The sequence below is a fragment of the Heteronotia binoei genome, chromosome 6, assembly GCF_032191835.1.
Source record: "Heteronotia binoei isolate CCM8104 ecotype False Entrance Well chromosome 6, APGP_CSIRO_Hbin_v1, whole genome shotgun sequence".
Classification (NCBI taxonomy): Eukaryota; Metazoa; Chordata; class Lepidosauria; order Squamata; family Gekkonidae; genus Heteronotia; species Heteronotia binoei.
In genome coordinates this window covers 143552043-143573593 of record NC_083228.1, presented here as the reverse complement: position 1 = coordinate 143573593, position 21551 = coordinate 143552043, and the positions used below count along the sequence as shown (strand labels likewise).

At 49.5% G+C, this 21551-nt stretch overlaps 1 protein-coding gene across 1 annotated transcript in view; it reads left to right on the top strand.

Moving 5' to 3' along the window:
* PCYT1A (phosphate cytidylyltransferase 1A, choline) overlaps nucleotides 1–20702 on the top strand; it is a 46159-nt gene extending 25457 nt beyond the window's left edge. Inside the window, exons 4-9 of the mRNA XM_060242843.1 lie at nucleotides 1788–1904; nucleotides 5433–5584; nucleotides 8942–9020; nucleotides 9913–10055; nucleotides 15209–15397; nucleotides 19710–20702. Of these exons, the coding sequence (XP_060098826.1) occupies nucleotides 1788–1904; nucleotides 5433–5584; nucleotides 8942–9020; nucleotides 9913–10055; nucleotides 15209–15397; nucleotides 19710–19916 (887 nt within the window). The 3' untranslated portion in view covers nucleotides 19917–20702. The remainder of the gene's footprint in view (nucleotides 1–1787; nucleotides 1905–5432; nucleotides 5585–8941; nucleotides 9021–9912; nucleotides 10056–15208; nucleotides 15398–19709) is intronic.
* The last annotated feature ends 849 nt before the right edge of the window (nucleotides 20703–21551 follow it).

Genomic DNA, 21551 nt, shown 5'->3' with positions numbered 1-21551 from the left:
GGGGGCAGATTTATACCCCGCCCTTCTCCCTGAATCAGAGACTCAGAGCGGCTCACAATCTCCTCTGTCTTCTCCCCCCACAACAGACACCCTGTGAGGTGGGGGCAGATTTATACCCTGCCCTTCTCCCTGAATCAGAGACTCAGAGCGGCTCACAATCTCCTATATCTTCTCCCCCCACAACAGACACCCTGTGAGGTGGGGGCAGATTTATACCCCGCCCTTCTCCCTGAATCAGAGACTCAGAGCGGCTCACAATCTCCTCTATCTTCTCCCCCCACAACAGACACCCTGTGAGGTCGGGGCAGATTTATACCCCGCCCTTCTCCCTGAATCAGAGACTCAGAGCGGCTCACGATCTCCTCTGTCTTCTTCCCCCACAACAGACACCCTGTGAGGTGGGGGCAGATTTATACCCCGCCCTTCTCCCTGAATCAGAGACTCAGAGCGGCTCACGATCTCCTCTGTCTTCTCCCCCCACAACAGACACCCTGTGAGGTGGGGGCAGATTTATACCCTGCCCTTCTCCCTGAATCAGAGACTCAGAGCAGCTCACAATCTCCTCTGTCTTCTCCCCCCACAACAGACACCCTGTGAGGTGGGGGCAGATTTATACCCTGCCCTTCTCCCTGAATCAGAGACTCAGAGCGGCTCACAAGCTCCTATATCTTCTCCCCCCACAACAGACACCCTGTGAGGTGGAGGCAGATTTATACCCCGCCCTTCTCCCTGAATCAGAGACTCAGAGCGGCTTACAATCTCCTCTGTCTTCTCCCCCCACAACAGACACCCTGTGAGGTGGAGGCAGATTAACCGCACACTTAACCACTACACCAAATTGGCTTATTCTGAGCTTACAGGACTCAGAATAGGGCCTACTGTAAGCTCCAAAAATCTGTGAGTGAGGCCGAGGCCTTCCCCTGATAGAAACCTCAGAAGAGCCCTGCTGGATCAGACCAGTGAAGGTCCATCTAGTCCAGCCTCCTGTCTCACACAGTGGCCAGCCAGTTCCTCTGGAGGGCCAACAACAGGGCAGAGAGGCCTAGGCCTTCCCCTGAGCTTGCCTCTTGGGTTTTAAGAGGTTGGACTGGAGGGGCCACTGGCCAGATCCAACATGGCTTCTCTTCTGTTCTTATGTGACACAGAGTGTTGGACTGGATGGGCCATTGGCCTGATCCAACATGGCTTCTCTTATGTTCTTATGTGACACAGAGTGTTGGACTGGATGGGCCACTGGCCTGATCCAAGATGGCTTCTCTTATGTTCTTATGTGACACAGAGTGCTGAACTGGAGGGGCCATTGGCCTGATCCAACATGGCTTCTCTCATGTTCTTATGTGACACAGAGTGTTGGACTGGAGGGGCCTTTGGCCTGATCCAACATGGCTTCTCTTGTGTTCTTATTTGACACAGAGTGCTGGACTGGAGGGGCCATTGGCCTGATCCAACATGGCTTCTCTTGTTTTCTTATGTGACACAGAGTGTTGGACTGGAGGGGCCATTGGCCTGATCCAACAGGGCTTCTCTTATGTTCTTATGTGACACAGAGTGCTGGACTGGAGGGGCCATTGGCCTGATCCAACATGGCTTCTCTTGTGTTCTTATGTGACACAGAGTGCTGGACTGGAGGGGCCATTGGCCTGATCCAACATGGCTTCTCTTGTGTTCTTATGTGACACAGAGTGCTGGACTGGAGGGGCCATTGGCCTGATCCAACAGGGCTTCTCTTCTTATGACCGAGTGCTTTATTCTTCAACTGACGTCTGTTTTTCTTGTTCTTCTTCCAGTGGACAGGCCGGTCAGGGTGTACGCCGATGGGATCTTTGATCTTTTCCACTCTGGGCACGCCCGGGCCCTGATGCAAGCCAAAAACCTCTTCCCAAACACCTACCTCATTGTAGGAGGTAAGAAAAAAAAATTCTGCTAGCTTGTGAGGGGGGGGATTTTGCCCGGCTGGGGAATCCACACGTGTTGCAAAGGAAAACGGTGGGAGGGATGGTGGCTCAGTGGTAGAGCATCTGCTCGGGAAGCAGAAGGTCCCAGGTTCAATCCCCGGCATCTCCAAAAAAGGGTCCAGGCAAATAGGTGTGAAAAACCTCAGCTTGAGACTCTGGAGAGACTCTGGGGAGCCGCTGCCTGTCTTCGAAGACAATACTGACAAGGGTCTGATTCGATATAAGGCAGCTTCATATGTTCATGTTCAAAACCAGCGCAGATTTTTTTGCTCTCTTTTGTGTTCTTAGAACTTGGCTTTTCCTCCTGTGAAATTGATGGCAGGCAGCTGCAGTCAGTGGGGAAGAGAGAGATGCTGCACACAATTCGTTTAAGGCATTTGTTTAGTCTTTATTTTCCTCTTTTATTGATACCTGGCCTTTCCCACCAATGGAGGTGGGCCTGCCCACCTTAGGGATGGTCTCTCGCCATATGAGCCCCAGAGAGTACTGAGATCAGGGAGAAGGAACTGGTTGACTATCCCTGGGCCAAAGGAGGCCCAATTGAAAAGCACACAAGAACGGGCCTTTTCAATCGTAGCTCCACACTGGTGGAATCAACTTCCGGATGAAGTGCGGGCCCTGCGGAGTCTTGATCCATTCCGTAGGGCCTGCAAGACTGCTCTTTTTAAGATGGCCTTCGCCTAAATATAGACCTAAGACAGATCTGCTGTAGATATATCCAGCCACCAAACTTACTGAAGAAAACATCTGAGATGTAGCACCACAAATGTTAATTTTAATTGTAAATGACGGTTTTAAATACAACGGTTTTTATTTAATGAATTATCTATCTCATTGTACTGATGCTTTACTGTAAATTGGAATTTGTATGTTGTGAGCCGCCCTGAACCTGCTTCGGTGGGGTGGGATATAAATAAAATGTAGTATTATTATTATTATTATTATTATTATTATTATTATTATTATTATTATTATGGAGATCGAAACACCTTGCATTATTCTCCTCTCCTCTGTCGTGCCCTCACAAGAACCCTGGGATGTAGGTTAGCTTGAAAGTGGTGTGACTGGCCCGAGTTCCCCAGCAAGCTTCCGTGGCAGAGTGGGAATTCGAACCTGGGGCTCCCACTGTCAAGACCTCGAGTCAAGGAATAACACCCTCTGTGTTTTTCCGCAGTTTATTCCATAGGCATCTTCACGCAGTACACCATCTTTGCTAAGACTGACGTCTCAGCGCGGTGACTCTCCTTTTAACCTCTCGCCCCAACCATTACATTTCAAGCACATAAGCGTGGGGAAGAACAGCAGGAAAACTATTTTGGTGGGTCCCCCTCCCACCCTAAAGTGAAGAGCCAGTTTGGTGTAGTGGTGAAGTGCGCGGACTCTTATCGGGGAGAACCGGGTTGGATTCCCCACTCCTCCACTTGCCCCTGCTGGAGATCTGAGTTTTCTGGATTCCGAAAGGTGCCAGAATTCAGAAGAGATGGATGGTGTCCCATAAGTGTTGTTCTGGGAGGACATGTAAAGCTGCCTTACACAAAAATCAGACCCTTGGGCCATCGAGGTCTGCTCAGGCTAATATGAATAGAAAATGTGGAGGTTACCGTTAGGGATTTTGGATGCAGAAAGGAATGGCTGAAGCGGTTAAAAACTGGAATGGTTTTATAGAAGGACGGGGAGGGGCGGTGGCTTAGGGGAGGGGCGGTGGCTCACTGGTAGAGCATCTGCTTGGGAAGCAGAAGGTCCCAGGTTCAATCCCTGGCATCTCCAACTCAAAAGGGTCCAGACAAATAGGTGTGAAAAAAACCTCAGCTTGAGAACCTGGAGAGCCACTGCCAGTCTGAGAAGACAATACTGACTTTGATGGACCGAGGGTCTGATTCAGTATAAGGCAGCTTCATATATATATATGTTCATATGTTCGTTACAAGTGACCAGTTAATCTGACAGCTCACGGGAGGGACGGTGGCTCAGTGGTAGAGCATCTGCTTGGGAAGCAGAAGGTCCCAGGTTCAATCCCCGGCATCTCCAACTCAAAAGGATCCAGGCAAAGAGGTGTGAAAAACCTCAGTTTGAGACCCTGGAGAGCCGCTGCCAGTCTGAGTAGACAGTACTGACTTTGATGGACCAAGGGTCTGATTCAGTAGAAGGCAGCTTCATCTGTTCATATGTTCAAGGAAGGAAGGAAGGAGGGATGGTGGCTCAGCGGTAGAGCATCTGCTTGGTAAGCAGAAGGTCCCAGGTTCAATCCCGGGCATCTCCAACTAGAAAGGGTCCAGGCAAATAGGTGTGAAAAACCTCAGCTTGAGACCCTGGAGAGCCGCTGCCAGTCTGAGAAGACAAGACTGACTTGGATGGACCAAAGGTCTGATTCAGTAGAAGGCAGCTTCATATGTTCATATATTCAAGGAGATGGGAAATATCAGCGATTGGTGAGGAAGAAGAAGACCTTGTGACATAGGGGAAGGTTATATCTAGAAATGGGAGTTTACCCTCGATTTCTTTACCCCGTGGCGCAGAGTGGTAAAGCTGCAGTGCCGCCGTCGGAGCCGTCTGTTCACGACCTGAGTTGGGAGTCTGGTGGAAGCTCCACCCCCAAAGTCCCCACATCTTGCTTGAATTGCACCAGGCAACCCTAGGCGAGAGGGAGACGAACCTGAGACCTTCTGCTTACCAAGCAAATGCTCTACTGCTGAGCCACAGCCCCTCCCCCTGCTTCAGGGTCATCAGAAAGTGAGAGGGGGAATGTCTGTTGAGCACTTCGTTATTCCTTATAGAGAACGATTCCCATAGGGAACAATGGAGAATTGATCTGTGAGTATCTGGGGCTCTTGGGTGCGGAGGGGGGGGGGGTGTTTTTCAAGGTAGAGGCACCAAATTTTCAGCGTAGCATCCGGTGCCTCTCCTCGAAGCACCCTCCAAGTTTCAAAAGGATTAAAGTAGGGGGTCCAATTCTATGAGCCCGAAAAGAAGGTGCCCCTAACCATTATTTCCAATGGAGGGTATTTGAATGTGACGGCCAGAACTCCCTTTGGAGTTCAATTACGCTTGTCACAGCCTTGATCTTGGCTCCACCCCCCCCCAAAGTCTCCTGGCTCCACCCCCAAAGTCCCCAGATATTTCTTGAATTGGATTTGGCAACCCTGCCCCCCAATCCCCCACCGGTGTCCAAGGGGGTCCTGGCAAATCCTACCTTGATGAAGTAGCATCTGATGACTCTCCTCAAAAGGCCCTCCAAGTTTCAAAAAGATTGGACCAGGGGGTCCAATTCTGTGAGCCCCAAAAGAAGGTGCCCCCATCCTTCATTATTTCCTATGCAAGGAAGGCATTGAAAAGGTGTGCCGTCCCTTTAAATGCGAAGGCCAGAACTCCCTTTGGAGTTCAATTATGCTTGTCACACCCTGGCTCCGCCCCCAAAGTCCCCAGATCTTTCTCGAATTGGACTTGGCGACCCGGGTTTCCCTTGTCTTTTTCTCGCAGTCTGCAGCGACGAGCTGACCCACAACTTGAAGGGCTTCACGGTGATGAACGAGGCCGAGCGCTACGACGCCGTGCAGCACTGCCGCTACGTGGACGAGGTGGTGCGGAATGCCCCGTGGACGCTCACGCCAGAGTTCCTGGCTGACCACAGGGTAAAGAGGAGGCCGGGGGGTGGGGAGGGGCGTTGGGCATCCTGCGTGTTCGATTCCTGAAAACAATCCTTTAGAAGCAAGGCCCCTTCCGGAGTGGGTTTTTTTTTTATTTTTCAGAATGAAGTCTAGCGACTCATTCTGAATAGAAGGACTAGATGACCCTGGAGGTGCCTTCCAACTCTATGATTCCAACTCTATGATGCGCTACGGCCTTGTGTGAATCACGAAGTGTGCTTTTGGCGTACGAAATTTACATTCCGAATAAAACTTTGTTGGCCTTAAAGGTGCAACTTGGCTCCTGCTTTCACAGAATCCTAGAGTTGGAAGGGACCTCCAGGGTCATCTAGTCCAACCCCCTGCACAATGCAGGAAACTCACAAACACCTCCCCCTAAATTCACAGGATCCTCATTGCTGTCAGATGGCCATCTAGCCTCTGTTGAAAAACCCCCAAGGAAGGAGAGCCCGCCACCTCCCGAGGAAGCCTGTTCCACTGAGGAACCACTCTAAACTCACAAACACCTCCCCCTAAATTCACAGGATCTTCATTGCTGTCAGATGGCCATCTAGCCTCTGTTGAAAAACCTCCTAGGAAGGAGAGCCCACCACCTCCTGAGGAAGCCTGTTCCACTGAGGAACCACTCTAAACTCACAAACACCCCCCCCTAAATTCACAGGATCCTCATTGCTGTCAGATGGCCATCTAGCCTCTGTTGAAAAACCTCCTAGGAAGGAGAGCCCACCACCTCCTGAGGAAGCCTGTTCCACTGAGGAACCACTCTAAACTCACAAACACCCCCCCCTAAATTCACAAGATCCTCATTGCTGTCAGATGGCCATCTAGCCTCTGTTGAAAAACCTCCTAGGAAGGAGAGCCCACCACCTCCTGAGGAAGCCTGTTCCACTGAGGAACCACTCTAAACTCACAAACACCTCCCCCTAAATTCACAGGATCTTCATTGCTGTCAGATGGCCATCTAGCCTCTGTTGAAAAACCTCCTAGGAAGGAGAGCCCACCACCTCCTGAGGAAGCCTGTTCCACTGAGGAACCACTCTAAACTCACAAACACCCCCCCCTAAATTCACAGGATCCTCATTGCTGTCAGATGGCCATCTAGCCTCTGTTGAAAAACCTCCTAGGAAGGAGAGCCCACCACCTCCTGAGGAAGCCTGTTCCACTGAGGAACCACTCTAAACTCACAAACACCTCCCCCTAAATTCACAGGATCTTCATTGCTGTCAGGTGACCATCTAGTCTCTGCTTAAAAACCTCCAAGGAAGGAGAGCCAACCCACCAGCTCCCGAGGAAGCCGGTTCCACTGAGAAACCGCTCTAACGGTCAGGAGGTTCTTCCTAATGTTGAGCTGGGAACTCTTTTGATTTAATTTCAACGCGTTGGTTCTGGACCTACCTTCTGGGGCCACAGAAAACAATTCCACACCATCCTCTATAGGACAGCCCTTCAAGTCCTTGAAGATGGTGATCGTAGAATCATAGCATCCTAGAGTTGGAAGGGACCTCCCGGGTCACCTAGTCCAACCCCCTGCACAATGCAGGAAACTCACAAACACCTCCTCCTAAATTCATAGGATCTTCATTGCTGTCAGATGGCCATCTAGCCTCTGTTTAAAAACCTCCAAGGAAGGAGAGTCCACCACCTCCCGAGGAAGCCTGTTCCACTGAGGAACCGCTCTAACGGTCAGGAAGTTCTTCCTCATGTTGAGCCGGAAACTCTTTTGATTTAATTTCAACCCATTGGTTCTGGTCCTAACTTCCGGGGCCACAGAAAACAATTCCACACCCTGCTCTATATGACAGGCCTTCAAGTACTTGAAGATGGTGATCATATCACCTCTCAGCCACCTCCTCTCCAGGCTAAACATCCCCAGCTCCTTCAGCCTTTCCTCCTAGGACTTGGTCTCCAGACCCCTCACCATCTTCGTCGCCCTCCTCTGGACCCGTTCCAGCTTGTCTATATCCTTCTTAAAATGTGGTGCCCAAAACTGAACACAAGACTCCAGGTGAGGTCTTACCAGAGCAGAGTAAAGCGATACCATCACATCACGTGATTGGGACACTATACTTCTGTTGATACAGCCCAAAATTGCATTTGCCTTTTTAGCCACCGCATCACACTGTCGACTCATGTTCAGCGTATGATCCGCTAAGACCCCTAGATCCATTTCACACAGACTTCTGCTAAGTCAAGTCTCTCCCATTCTATAACCATGCATTGGATTTTTCCTACCTAAATGCAGAACTTAAAATTTATCCCTGTTAAAATTCATTTTATTGATTTTAGCCCAGTTTTCCAGCCTGTCAGGGTCATCCTGTATCCTGTTTCTGTCTTCTGTGTTTGCAACCCTTCCCAATTTAGTATCATCTGCAAATTTAATAAGCATTCCCTCCATTCCTTCATCCAAATCATTGATAAAGATGTTGAACAAAACAGGTCCCAGGACAGATCCTTGAAGTTCTTCCTAAAGTTGAGCTGGAAACTCTTTTGATTTAATTTCAACCCATTAGTTCTGGTCCTACCTTCCGGGGCCACAGAAAACATTTCCACACCCTCCTCTAGAGGACAGCCCTTCAAGGGCTTGAAGATGGTGATCCTATCACCTCTCAGCCTCCTCTCCAAGCTAAACAGGCCCTCCTCTCCAAGCTAAACAGGCCCAGATCCTTCAACCTTTCCTCATAGGACTTGGTCTCTACACCCCTCAGCACCTTCGTCGCCCTCCTCTGGACCCGTTCGCAGGGGACTACCTTTACCTTTATTACAGCAATTGATTCTTTTTCCTTCATGCTATACCAATCAATCAGTCAATCAACCTTTAATGGCATGTAAAAACAGGTTAAAAGAACAATGGGTTGAAAAACAGAAGATAGGTTAAAATACTGGACATCAGGATTAAAATACATTTACATAAGATCACAGTTAAATGGGACAACAAGACTGTTCCTTGTCTTGACGAATCATTTTGGCCCGGTACAGAAATAAGGCAGTGTTTACAGTTATGTCAGGAATAACATCCTTCAAAAGAAACTGGCCCTTATCTGGATCAGCCAGACCCATCTTATGCTCTACCAGCTGTCATCCTTCTTATACTATACATACTTTACATTCTGCGCCTGACCCCCAGAGGAAGGGGTGAGGAGTTTGGTGCGTCTCTATAGTTGGGGGCTGGAAATCTCTCAGGGGGCAAGCAGAGGGCTGAAGGGCCTTTCCTCCCCCCAGCCATGCCCTCTGGCGATGCCAGTCCCCGCCCAGGGTTATTTTGGCTCAGGGATCCTCCCCACGCCAAGCGTTCTCCGTCCCCCGTCGGCTGTTTCGCTGATGGTTTGTATCGCCCAACCACAGATCGACTTCGTCGCCCACGACGACATCCCGTACTCCTCTGCCGGGAGCGACGACGTCTATAAGCACATAAAGGAAGCAGGTGAGTCCAGGGAGGGTGACGGGCAAAAGGAAATGCTACTTTGCACAAAGAGAGATTCAGATGCGGAATCCGCTGCCGGAGGATGTAATGAGGGCCGCGGGAATAAAGAGCTTTCGGAGGGGATTAGATAAATTCAAGGAGAAGTAAGTCTTATCAGCGGCTACTAGGATGGTGGCTGAGGGAAAACACCACCTGCGGTAAGCCGCTGAATCCCAGAGCCAGGCGACAACAGCAGTGGGAAGGCCTTGGCCTCTATACACTGTTGTTGGTTGTCTAGAGGAATGGGTTGACCTCTGTGTGAGACAGGATGCCGGACTAGATGGACCACTGGTCTGATCCAGCAGGGCTCTTCTGATGTTCTTATGAAGGCCTCAGCCTCTCTGCCCTGTTGTTGGCCCTCCAGAGGAACTGGCTGGCCACTGAGTGAGACAGGATGCCGGACTAGATGGACCACTGGTCTGATCCAGCAGGGCTCTTCTGATGTTCTTATGAAGGCCTCAGCCTCTCTGCTCTGTTGCTGGCCCTCCAGAGAGACTGGTTGGCCCCTGTGTGAGACAGGATGCTGGACCAGATGGACCCTCACTGGTCTGATCCAGTAGGGCTCTTCTGATGTTCTTATGAAGGCCTCAGCCTCTCTGCCCTGTTGCTGGCTCTCCAGAGGAACTGGTTGGCATTTGTGTGAGACAGGATGCTGGACTAGATGGACCCTCAGTGGTCTGATCTAGAAGGCTCTTCTGATGTCCTTATGAAGGCCTCAGCTTCTCTGCCTGGTCATTGGCCTTCCAGAGGAGCTGGTTGGCCACTGTGTGAGACAGGATGCTGGACCCTCACTGGTCTGATCCAGCGGGGTTCTTCTGATGCTGTCACGTCCTCTATGTCCCGTCCTTTCTAGGTATGTTCGCCCCAACTCAGAGGACGGAAGGGATCTCCACGTCGGATATCATCACCCGCATCGTCCGGGACTACGACGTCTATGCGCGGCGGAACTTGCAGAGGGGTTATACAGCCAAAGAGCTCAACGTCAGCTTCATCAATGTGAGTCGGGGGGGTGGGGGGGCAGTTCCGCCAGCTTCTCTTCCATCGTGCTTCAACTTCTGCAGGCCAGCTGATTTGAAGGGTATCTGGGCCACTCGGGAAGACAGGCTCTTGCCTGAATTTAGCTCGCTTTAATTTGTCTTCACCTTTTGGGTGAAGGACTTCCTTTTATCTGTTCTAACTCAACTGCTTAGCAATTTCCTTGACTGCCCATGAGTTCTCATATTGTGAGAAAGGGAGACAAGTCCTTCTTTCTCTGCCTTCTCTATCCCAGTCATAATCTTGTCAGCCTCTATCATGTCACCCCTCAGTCGACGTTTCTCCAAGCTAAAGAGCCCCAAGCGCTTTAACCTTTCTTCACAGGGAAAGTGTTCCAACCTTTTAATCACGCTAGTTGCCCTTTTCTGCACTTTTTTCAGTGCTATAATATCTTTTTTGAGGTGCGGTGACCAGAACTGCACACAGTACTCCAAATGAGACCGCACCATCGATTTACACAGGGGTATTATGATACTGGCTGATTTGTTTTCAATTCCCTTCCTAATAATCCCCAGTACAGCATTGGCCTTTTCTATTGCAATCGCCCACTGTCTCGACATTTTCAGTGAGTTATCTACCACGACCCCAAGATCTCTCTCTTGGTCAGTCTCTGCCAGTTCACACCCCATCAACTTGTATTTGTAGCTGGGATTCTTGGCCCCAATGTGCATTGCTTTGCACTTGGCCACATTGAACCTCATCTGCCACGTTGACGCCCACTCACCCAGCCTCAACAGATCCCTTTGGAGTGCCTCACAATCCTCTCTGGTTCTCACCACCCTGAACAATTTAGTGTCATCCGCAGACTTGGGCACTTCACTGCTTACTCCCAACTCCAAATCATTAATGAACAAGTTAAACAGCATGGGACCCAGTACTCCACTGCGAAAATTGCCCATTTATACTCACTCTTTGCTTTCTATTAATTTGCCAGTTTTTGATCCATGGGAGGACCTGTCCTTTTACTCCCTGACTCTCGAGCTTACTAAGGAGCCTTTGATGAAGAAATTGAAGAAGACATTGGATTTATATTCCGCCCTCCGCTCAGAGTTTCAGAGCGGCTCACAGTCGCCTTTATCTCCCTCCCCCACAACAGACACCCTGTGAGGTGGGTGAGGCTGAGAGGGCTCTCACAGCAGCTGCCCTTTCAAGGACACCTCCTACAAGCGCTATGGCTGACCCAAGAAGGCCATTCCAGCAGGTGCAAGTGGAGGAGTGGGGAATCAAACCCGGCTCTCCCAGATAAGAGTCCGCACACTTAACCACTACACCAAACTGGCTCTCTCACACATGCGGCTCTTCCGCACATACCATGTGGGTCTTGAAGCCCCCACTGCCCTGTCGGCCAGCTTGGAGAAGGCATTTGTCCCTTTAAAGCACTTCTCCAAGCCAAACTAGCCAATAGCTTGCAGAATGCAATGAAGAAAGTTGCTTTCTTTCCACCTCTCCATCCCTCATCTCCCATCTATTTTCCTTCCTTATTTTAAAAAACAGGCAGAGAGAACAAACGCCCGGGCTCCCAGGCCCTCTGCACCAGACTGTGGTGCTTGTGAGCTATGGTTCCAGTCGGGGAGGGAAATACTTCAAATGTAGGGCGCAGCCCTCGTTCAGTGTCGCAAATCAGAGAGGCGAGTAGGGAAGAGGGGGCCAGTATTCCGAGGTACCTCTGTGCCATTTAGATCAGGGGTGTCGAAGTCATTTGTTATGAGGGCCGGATGTGACATAAATGAGACTTTTTTTTCTTTCTTTCTTTTTAATACTCACGTACAATTAATCTTACGGCATCAGGTTACGAACAAGCACGAAGACTTACACGCATGCAATAAAACATCTTTTCAAAGATTTTATTATTAACTCTTTGGACAGTACGGAATAAATCTATGAAGAAGCATTTTAGCAGCCTCCCATAGAAATCACTGAGCATATAAGCACGATAAATCCCGTACAATACGGCTAGAAAATTGAGCATAACGACACCATCAAGAGTAAGACTGCTTTGTGGAACCAAAATAGCGCACAAAATATTTTTCAAAAACTGATTCTGAGGTACTGCTTGACTGCACCCCATCTCTGACGATAGGAAATATGAAATAAGAAAGAAAGTGAACTAACAATAAGATAAAAAATCATTAAAAAGTAAGTCAGATATCAATAAAATTAATAACAAATCCTATTCAAAATTCAGAGTGAAAGAATTTGTCTATAAGTTGAGTTGCCTGGTAGGATAGCATGAGTTGAAATATATTCCATAAATGGAAACCATTTTTCTTCCAAAGAAGTAGATTTAGGACAAATGTCCGATTGAGCTATTTGGTCTGTGATTTTTTTCCATAATTAATTGATCCCATATTTTTGGGAACCATAACGAGATTGAAGGCGTCGTGTTGGATTCCCAGAGAGAAGCTATTGATGTTTTTGCTGCCATTAATAAGCTATCAATTAATGAGCGTCTGATTGTAGGAACTGTTGTATCTTGCCAGTGTTGGAGAAAAAGTATCAGAGGCTGAAATGGGATTCTGTAGCCAGTCATTTTAGCAATGTGTTCAAGAACTGTGTTCCAGAAAGCCGCAATAAATGGACATTGCCACCAACAATGTGAGAAAGATCCAGTGTCTCCACACCCTTTCCAACATAAAGAGGAGTTGGATGCTGGAAATTTAGCCAGTTGTTTGGGACTAAGATACCAGTGGCTTAACGACTTAAAAGTTTTGAAACTTCATGTGTCGTGAAGACAAGCATAGAATGCCAGATAGCAGGCCAATGGTCCTCAGTTATAACATTATTACAATATTTATTCCAAGGTATTTGATAAGGAAAGAGATTAGATCGTGAACTTTTTAGAAGCATTGCATGTATTTGCGATGTAAGACCACAAGAATTTTAAGTTGCATAGATGTGCCTAGAGATGAAGACCATTTTCTATCCAAGGAGAGAGATCAAGATGAAAACAAGATTAAAGTTAAGGCAGTAATTCCTGCATCAAAGTACAATCGATCTAATTGAACCCATGCTATCATTAAACTATTAAGGAAGCATTGCTAAGAATTCTTAACTGCCTAAATAACTTTTTTGCAAACCATTACAGATTATTCCAAAAATTATTATCGAGTAATTACTGTTAGGTGTGATCCACGACCCAACACAGTAAAAGAGAAAAGGAAGGTAGAAAAAGAGAGAAATGAAAAACTACTAGTAGTAGAGCCAGTGTGGTGTAGTGGTTAAGTGTGCGGACTCTTTATCTGGGAGAACCGGGTTTGATTCCCCACTCCTCCACTTGCACCTGCTGGAATGGCCTTGGGTCAGCCATAGCTCTGGCAGAGGTTGTCCTTGAAAGGGCAGCTGCTGTGAGAGCCCTCTCCGCCCCACCCACCTCACAGGGTGTCTGTTGTGGGGGAGGAAGATAAAGAAGATTGTGAGCCACTCTGAGACTCTTCGGAGTGGAGGGCGGGAAATAAATCCAATATCTTCATCTACCTCACAGGGTGTCTGTTATGGGGGAGGAAGGTAAAGGTGATTGTGAGCCGCTCTGAGACTCTTCGGAGTGGAGGGCGGGATATAAATCCAATATCTTCATCTACCTCACAGGGTGTCTGTTGTGGGGGAGGAAGGGAAAGGAGATTGTGAGCTCCTCTGAGACTCTTTGGAGTGGAGGGCGGGATATAAATCCAGTATCTTCATCTACCTCACAGGGTGTCTGTTGGGGGGGGGGGGGGAGGTAAAGGAGATTGTGAGCCGCTCTGAGACTCTTCGGAGTGGAGGGCGGGAGATAAATCCAATATCTTCATCTACCTCACAGGGTGTCTGTTGTGGGGGAGGAAGGGAAAGGAGATTGTGAGCCGCTCTGAGACTCTTCAGAGTGGAGGGCGGAATATAAATCCAATATCTTCATCTACCTCACAGGGTGTGTGTTGTGGGGAAGGAAGGGAAAGGAGATTGTGAGCCGCTCTGAGACTCTTCGGAGTGGAGGGCGGGATATAAATCCAATATCTTCATCTTCTAAAAGGAAAAGAAACAAAAAACAAAACTGAAGGAAAATATTAAAAACTTATAAGTAGAGAAGATCACGGTATTCTGGTTTGGGTGGTTGAATATCATTTGCTGTAATGAACTCAATAATAAATGAGACTTTGTTGGGTTGGGCTGAGCCATGCCAGGCGGGCCGTGTGTGTACCTATTTAAGATTAGATAGCAGAGATATATATAAGAGCCCCGTGGCGCAGAGTGTTAAAGCTGCAGTACTGCAGTCCTAAGCTCTGCTCATGACCTGAGTTCGATCCCGGCAGAAGCTGGGTTCAGGTAGCCGGCTCAAGGTTGACTCACCTTCCATCCTTCCGAGGTCTGTAAAATGAGTCCCCAGCTTGCTGGGGGGAAGTATAGATAACTGGGGAAGGCAATGGCAAACCACCCCATTAAAAGCCTGCTGTGAAAACGTTGTGCAAGCAACGACTGGTGTTTGCACAGGGGATTACCTTTGCCTTTTAACAGAGATATAAACTTTATAAAGAACACAGACAAACACAAATATATATTTTTAAAAAACTTAAAACATGATTAATATGTTAGCACTCATTGGCCTAAAAGGTGCTTTCTTTGTATTTCTCCCAGGGGATCCAGGGCGCTGGGCAAAGGAAGCTCTGACTCTTTCCTTCCTGCCCCAAGGGACTGGGCGGGAGGTGCCTCAGCCAATAGAAGAGAGGCTTGGCTCAGTAGCTCTGTTGTGCGATCGAGAGAGCCTGGCAAAGCAAGCTCTGCTTCCTCCCCCAGGGAGGAGCCTCAGCCAATGGAGAAAACAGAGGTTTTGCTCTGTAGCTCCTGTGCGATTGAGCAAGCCATGCAAAGCAAGCTGTTGTGCAGAAGGAAGCAAGATATAGGGAGAAGGAAGCAAGCGACAGGAGCCCTCCGCGGGCCTGATTCGGCCCCCAAACTGCATGTTTGACACCCCTGCCAAATTTTGTGAAACCCAGATGGGTTTTATTGATGCACTCAATCTGGGTAACCAGATCCAGGAGTTTTTGTACGCCGGATTTGAGCCAACCTTGTCAGGGGAGTGCTCGCCGTCCTTTCTCTGCGGCTACCAGCATCATAACCCGCTTGGACTCCCTTGTCTTTCCCAGGAGAAGAAGTACCACTTGCAAGAGCGCGTCGATAAGGTGAAGAAGAGAGTGAAGGATGTGGAAGAGAAGTCCAAGGAGTTTGTCCAGAAGGTGGAGGAGAAGAGCATCGACCTCATCCAGAAGTGGGAGGAGAAGTCCCGCGAGTTCATCGGCAACTTCCTGGAGATGTTCGGCCCCGAAGGAGCGCTGGTAATGAGCCATAAACCCATCTGCCCCATCTCTGACTACCCTCCATGAACTTAGGTGCACCCCTGTCCTTTCTGTTCTGCTTTGCTGTAGATGTTCCACAAGATCTGTGTGTGGTCAGGGCCCAGAGCTCATAACTTCATCCCCCTCCCCCCTCCAAGTTTCTAATATTTTGGAAGAGGGAGAAAAAGTTCTCCCTAGACACTTTCTCGATTCTGTGCCACAACAATAATGGGAGTTTCGGGGTGAAGGTCTCAGAATGCTGGACTAGAGGGAAAGGATCAGGCTAGCCCTGCTGGATCAGACCAGTGCTCCACCTAGTCCAGCATCCTGTCTCACACAGTGGCCAATCAGTTCCTCTAAAGAGCTATCAACAGGGCAGAGAGGATGAGGCCTTCCTAAGAACCTGAGAAGAGCCCTGCTGGGTGAGACCAGTGAGGGTCCATCTAGTCCAGCATCCTGTCTCAGACAGTGGCCAGCCAGTTCCTCTGGAGGGCCAGCTACAGGGCAGAGAGGCTGAGGCCTTCATAAGAACATCAGAAGAGCCCTGCTAGATCAGACCAGTGAGAGCCAATCTAGTCCAGCATCCTGCCTCACACAGTGCTGGATCAGACCAGTGAGGGTCCATCTAGTCCAGCCTCCTGTCACACACAGAGGCCAACCAGTTCCTCTGAACAGCCAACAACAGGGCAGAGAGGCCGAGGCCTTCCCCTGATGTTGCCTCCTGGCTCTGGGATTCAGAGACCGGCTGCCTTTGAACACAGAGGTTCCCTTTAGTCACCACTGTATAATTCAGAGAAGTAGAAATCCTAGCATTGTTGTCCTCAAGTCTCCCGAAGCAAACCTCTCAGAGCATTGCTAGAAGGTGTTCCGGCTGGCCGGTTTGGTGTAGTGGTGAAGTGCGCGGGCTCTTATCTGGGATCACCGGGTTTGATTCCCCTCTCCTCCACTTGCAGCTGCTGGAATGGCCTTGGGTCAGCCAGAGCTCTCTTATCTGGGAGAACCGGGTTTGATTCCCGACTCCTCCGCTTGCAGCTGCTGGAATGGCCTTGGGTCAGCCATAGCAACTCGCAGAGTTGTCCTTGATGACCTTGGATGGGATGACCGTGGGTCAGTCAGAGCTCTCTCAGCCCCACCTACCTTAGAGGGTGTTGTGGGGGAAGAAGTTAAAGGAGATGGTAAGCCAGTCTTGAGACTGAGAGAGAAGGTTGGGATATAAATCTTCTACTATCATATATAGCAGAGCTCCCCAACCACCAGTCTGTGGACCAGTACTGTTCCGTGGCCTGTTAGCAACCGGGCCGTGAGTTGTATAATTATTTCATTATATATTACAATGTAGTATTAAAAATAATAATAAGACATTGGATTTATATCCTGCCCTTCATTCCAAAGACAGTGTGCGATTGCAATAAAAAAGGCCAACGCCATGCTGGGAATTATTAAGAAGGGAATTGATAACAAATCAGCCAGTATCACAATGCCCCTGTATAAATCGATGGTGCGGTCTCATTTGGAGTACTGTGTGCAGTTCTGGTCGCCGCACCTCAAAAAGGATATTATAGCATTGGAGAAAGTGCAGAAAAGGGCAACGAGAATGATTAAAGGGTTGGAACACTTTCCCTATGAAGAAAGGTTGAAACGCTTGGGACTCTTTAGCTTGGAGAAACATCGACTGCGGGGTGACATAATAGAGGTTTACAAGATTATTCATGGGATGGAGAAAGTAGAGAAAGAAGTCCTTTTCTCCCTTTCTCCCAATACGAGAACTCGTGGGCATTTGGTGAAATTGCTTGAACAGTCAGGTTAAAACAGATAAAAGGAAGTCCTTCTTCACCCAAAGGGTGATTAACATGTGGAATTCACTGCCACAGGAGGTGGTGGCAGCCACAAGCATAGCCAGCTTCAAGAGGGGGTTTGATAAAAATATGGAGCAGAGGTCCATCAGTGGCTATTAGCCACAGTGTGTGTGTATATATATATATGCAAATATATATAGATATAATTTTTTTTGGCCACTTTGACACAGAGTGTTGGACTGGATGGGCCATTGGCCTGATCCAACATGGCTTCTCTTATGTTCTTATGTAAATCTCAGAGTGGCTCACAGTCTTTATCTTCCTCCCCTACAACAGACATCCTCTGAGGTAGGTGGGGCTGAGAGAGCTCTTACAGCAGCTGCCCTTTCAAGGACAACCTCTGCCAGAGCTGTGGCTGACCCAAGGCCATTCCAGCAGCTGCAAGTGGAGGAGCGGGGAATCAAACCCGTTTTTTCCAGAGAAGAGTCTGCACACTTAACCACCACACAAAAAATAAAGTGCACAATTGTGTCATCCCAAAACCACTGCCCTCTCCACCCACCCCCGGTCCATGGATAAATTGTCTTCCACAAAACCGGTCCCTGGTGCCCAAAAGGTTGGGGACTGCTGATATATAGGCAAGCTGATTAAAGGAAAGCAGAAGCAATCTCCCCCCGCCCCCAGGTGTGGATGAATAAAATAAGCCAGTCTCATAGTCATTAAGGAGAGCAGTTTGTTGCTAGAGAAGTAGCTTTGATTCCACGGCTGCCAAGGATCGGCCAGGATCCAAAGGACCATAAAAGGAGTCCTGAATGCCCAAGAGACCTTTGGACTTCTCTTTCCAAGGCAGCAAACTACTTCTGACCTTAGAGGGCAGGGCCCACGAGGTCTCTAGGTTGGCACAATTGCTTCAGGAGCTGCATGAAAAGCCTCCACTTGCAGCTGCTGGGATGGCCTTGGGGGTCAGCCATAGCTCTCGCAGAGTTGTCCTTGAAAGGGCAGCTTCTGTCAGAGCTCTCTCAGCCCCTCCCACCTCACAGGGCGTCTGTTGTGGGGGAGGAAGGGGAAGGAGATTGTGAGCCGCTCTGAGACTCTTCGGAGTGGAGGGCGGGATATAAATCCAATATCTTCATCTACCTCACAGGGTGTCTGTTGTGGGGGAGGAAGGGAAAGGATACTGTGAGCCGCTCTGAGACTCTGATTCAGAGAAGGGTGAGGTATCATTATAGCATTGGAAAAAGTCCAGAAAAGGGCAACTAGAATGATTAAAGATTTGGAACACTTTCCCTATGAAGAAAGGTTAAAACGCTTGGGGCTCTTTCGCTTGGAGAAACGTCGACTGCGGGGTGACATGATAGAGGTTTACAAGATTATGCATGGGATGGAGAAAGTAGAGAAAGAAGTCCTTTTCCCCCTTTCTCACAATACGAAAACTCGTGGGCACTCAGTGAAATTGCTAAGCAGTTGGGTTGGAACAGATGAAAGGAAGTCTTTCTTCTCTCAAAGGGTGATTCACATGTGGAATTCACTGCCACAGGAGGTGGTGGCAGCTACAAGCATAGCCAGCTTCAAGAGGGGATTGTATAAGCATATGGAGCAGCTATTAGCCACAGCATATTGTTGGAACTCCCTGTCTGGGACAGCAATACTCTGTATTCTTGGTGCTTGGGGGGGGGGGGGGGGCAAAGTGGAAGGGCTTCTAGCCCCACTTGTGAACCTCCTTTTTTTTCTGGCCAGTGTGTGACACAGAGTGTTGAACTACAGGGGCCATTGGCCTGATCCAACATGGCTTCTTTTATGTTCTTATGTGACACAGAGTGTTGGACTGGATGGGCCACTGGCCTGATCCAACAGGGCTTCTCTTATGTTCTTATGTGACACAGAGTGTTGGACTGGGTGGGCCACTGGCCTGATCCAACAGGGCTTCTCTTCTGTTTTTATGTGACAGAGTGTTGGACTGGGTGGGCCATTGGCCTGATCCAACATGGCTTCTCTTATGTTCTTATGTGACACAGAGTGTTGGACTGGAGGGGCCACTGGCCTGATCCAACATGGCTTCTCTTATGTTCTTATGTGACACAGAGTGTTGGACTGGATGGGCCATTGGCCTGATCCAACATGGCTTCTCTTATGTTCTTCTGTGACACAGAGTGTTGGGCTGGATGGGCCATTGGCGTAATCCAACATGGCTTTTCTTATGTTCTTCTGTGACACAGAGTGTTGGGCCGGATGGGCCATTGGCATAATCCAACATGGCTTCTCTTCTGTTCTTATGTGACACAGAGTGTTGGGCTGGAGGGGCCATTGGCCTGATCCAACATGGCTTCTCTTCTGTTCTTATGTGACACAGAGTGTTGGACTGGATGGGCCACTGGCCTGATCCAGCAGGGCTTCTCTTATGTTCTTATGTGACACAGAGTGTTGGACTGGAGGAGCCACTGGCCTGATCCAACATGGCTTCCTTTATGTTCTTATGTATAAATCTTCTTCTTCTTTACCGTCTCTCTCCCTTCCAGAAACACATGCTGAAGGAGGGCAAGGGCCGGATGCTGCAGGCCATCAGCCCCAAGCAGAGCCCCAGCAGCAGCCCCACGCACGACCGCTCCCCCTCCCCGTCCTTCCGCTGGCCCTTCACGGCCCGGACGCCGCCCGCCTCCCCCGCCAGCCTCTCCCGGACCAAGTCCAGCATCACCTACGACATCAGCGAGGACGAGGAGGACTGAGCAGGAGGGGGGGGGGGGCGTCGCAGATGCAGAACGAGCGGTTTCCGACCTCCAGAGGGTGAAGAAAACCAACAGGGGGATTGCCCGGAAGCCGTTACCAAGAGGCCGGGTCTTCTGCGGGGCCGCCCTCGAGGAGACCCTGTTTCTCAGAATACAGGGGGAACGGGACGCAGCCATTTCCCCTTCCCCCCCTGCCCTTCCCTTTCCACTTTTATCGTTTTTCTCCCGGTGGGTTTCTAGGGGAAGCGTGTTCTTTTTTTTTTTTTTTAAAGCAAAGGTGTTCTCTATTTTTTTTGACGCCTCCTTCAGTGGTATTAAATGAACCACTCCCGTTGGTTGGGAATTGTTGGCGTGGCGAAGGGGCTGATCCCAGGAGAACAGCACCTCGCCCGGCGATCTCTTTTCCCCCGTCGATCGTGCCGAGGCCCGGCCCAGCTTCCTCGGAGTTCGTTCCCAGCATCTCGCAGTCCCCCGGGTGACGGGGGAGGCGCAGAAAGAAGCAACGCAGGCAGTCCTCAGAACCCCAGGGGGACAGGCAGCTTCCGATCGCAGAGGCACAAAACGCCATTCGGCTTCCCTCGATCCCAGAGCCGGGCTTGGCACCTTGCAAGCCTTCGGCGGTGGCGGGGGGAAGGGAGGTCTTGCCAATCTCCAAGTTGCCAGTCCTCAAGAGGAAAAGGGCGCGGAGGCCCATGAGATCAGCAAAGTACTTGCCGATTCCCCACCGTGACCCAATGATACTGTTGCATTTTACGTCTCGCCCGGCGAGGTTTTTCGTTTATAAAAGAAGGGATTAAAAAGAGAGAGAGAGAGAGATTCCGCTGTTCCTGAACTCGCACCATGGGGCGGAGCTTCTTTGATCCGCCGGTGGATGCTCAGCTGGGGATTGTGGGTAGAGTTGCCGCAGAGCATCAAGGGAAAGCGGCTCGCTGCTCTGTTAGAGGAGACTCCGGTGGTGGGATGCCTCCTTCGGGGTCTTTTCCACCCAAACGGACGGATTTCAGACGCTGTGCAGCCTTTGGATGCCTGGCCCCGTTCTGGCGGGGAGGGGGGGTCCTCTGGGAAGTCCCATTTCCACTTGGAAACGTGCTCTTCAGCAGTGAAACCAAAGAGCGCCAAAAGCCGCTGACGTGGTCCTTCTCCAGTGTTCAGTCTTTTTTTCTTCCTTCCTTCCGCCCTCCCGCCCTTTCCATCCTTTTCTTCCTTCCTTCCTTCCTTCCTTCCTCCCTCCCTTTCTTTTTTTCTTTCTTTCTTTCTCCTTCCCTGCCTGCCTTCCTCCCTCCCTCCCTCCCTTTCTTTCTTTCTTTCTTTCTTTCTTTCTTTCTTTCTTTCTTTCTTTCTTTCTTTCTTTCTTTCTTTTTTTTCTTCCTCTCTCTCTCCCTCCCTGCCTCCCTCCCTATTCTTTCCTTCCTTCCTTCCTTTCCTCCCATCCTCCCTTTTCACCCTTTCCTTCCTTCCTTCTTTCCTCCCTCCCTCCCTTTTTTCTTTCTTTCTTTTTCTTTCTCTCTCTCTCCCTCCCTACCTCTTCCTTCCTTCCTTTCTTTCCTCCTTCCCTCCCTTTCCGTTGTTTCCTTCCTTCTTTCCTCCCTCCCTCCCTCCCTCCCTCCTTCCTTCCTTCCTTCCTTCCTTCCTTCC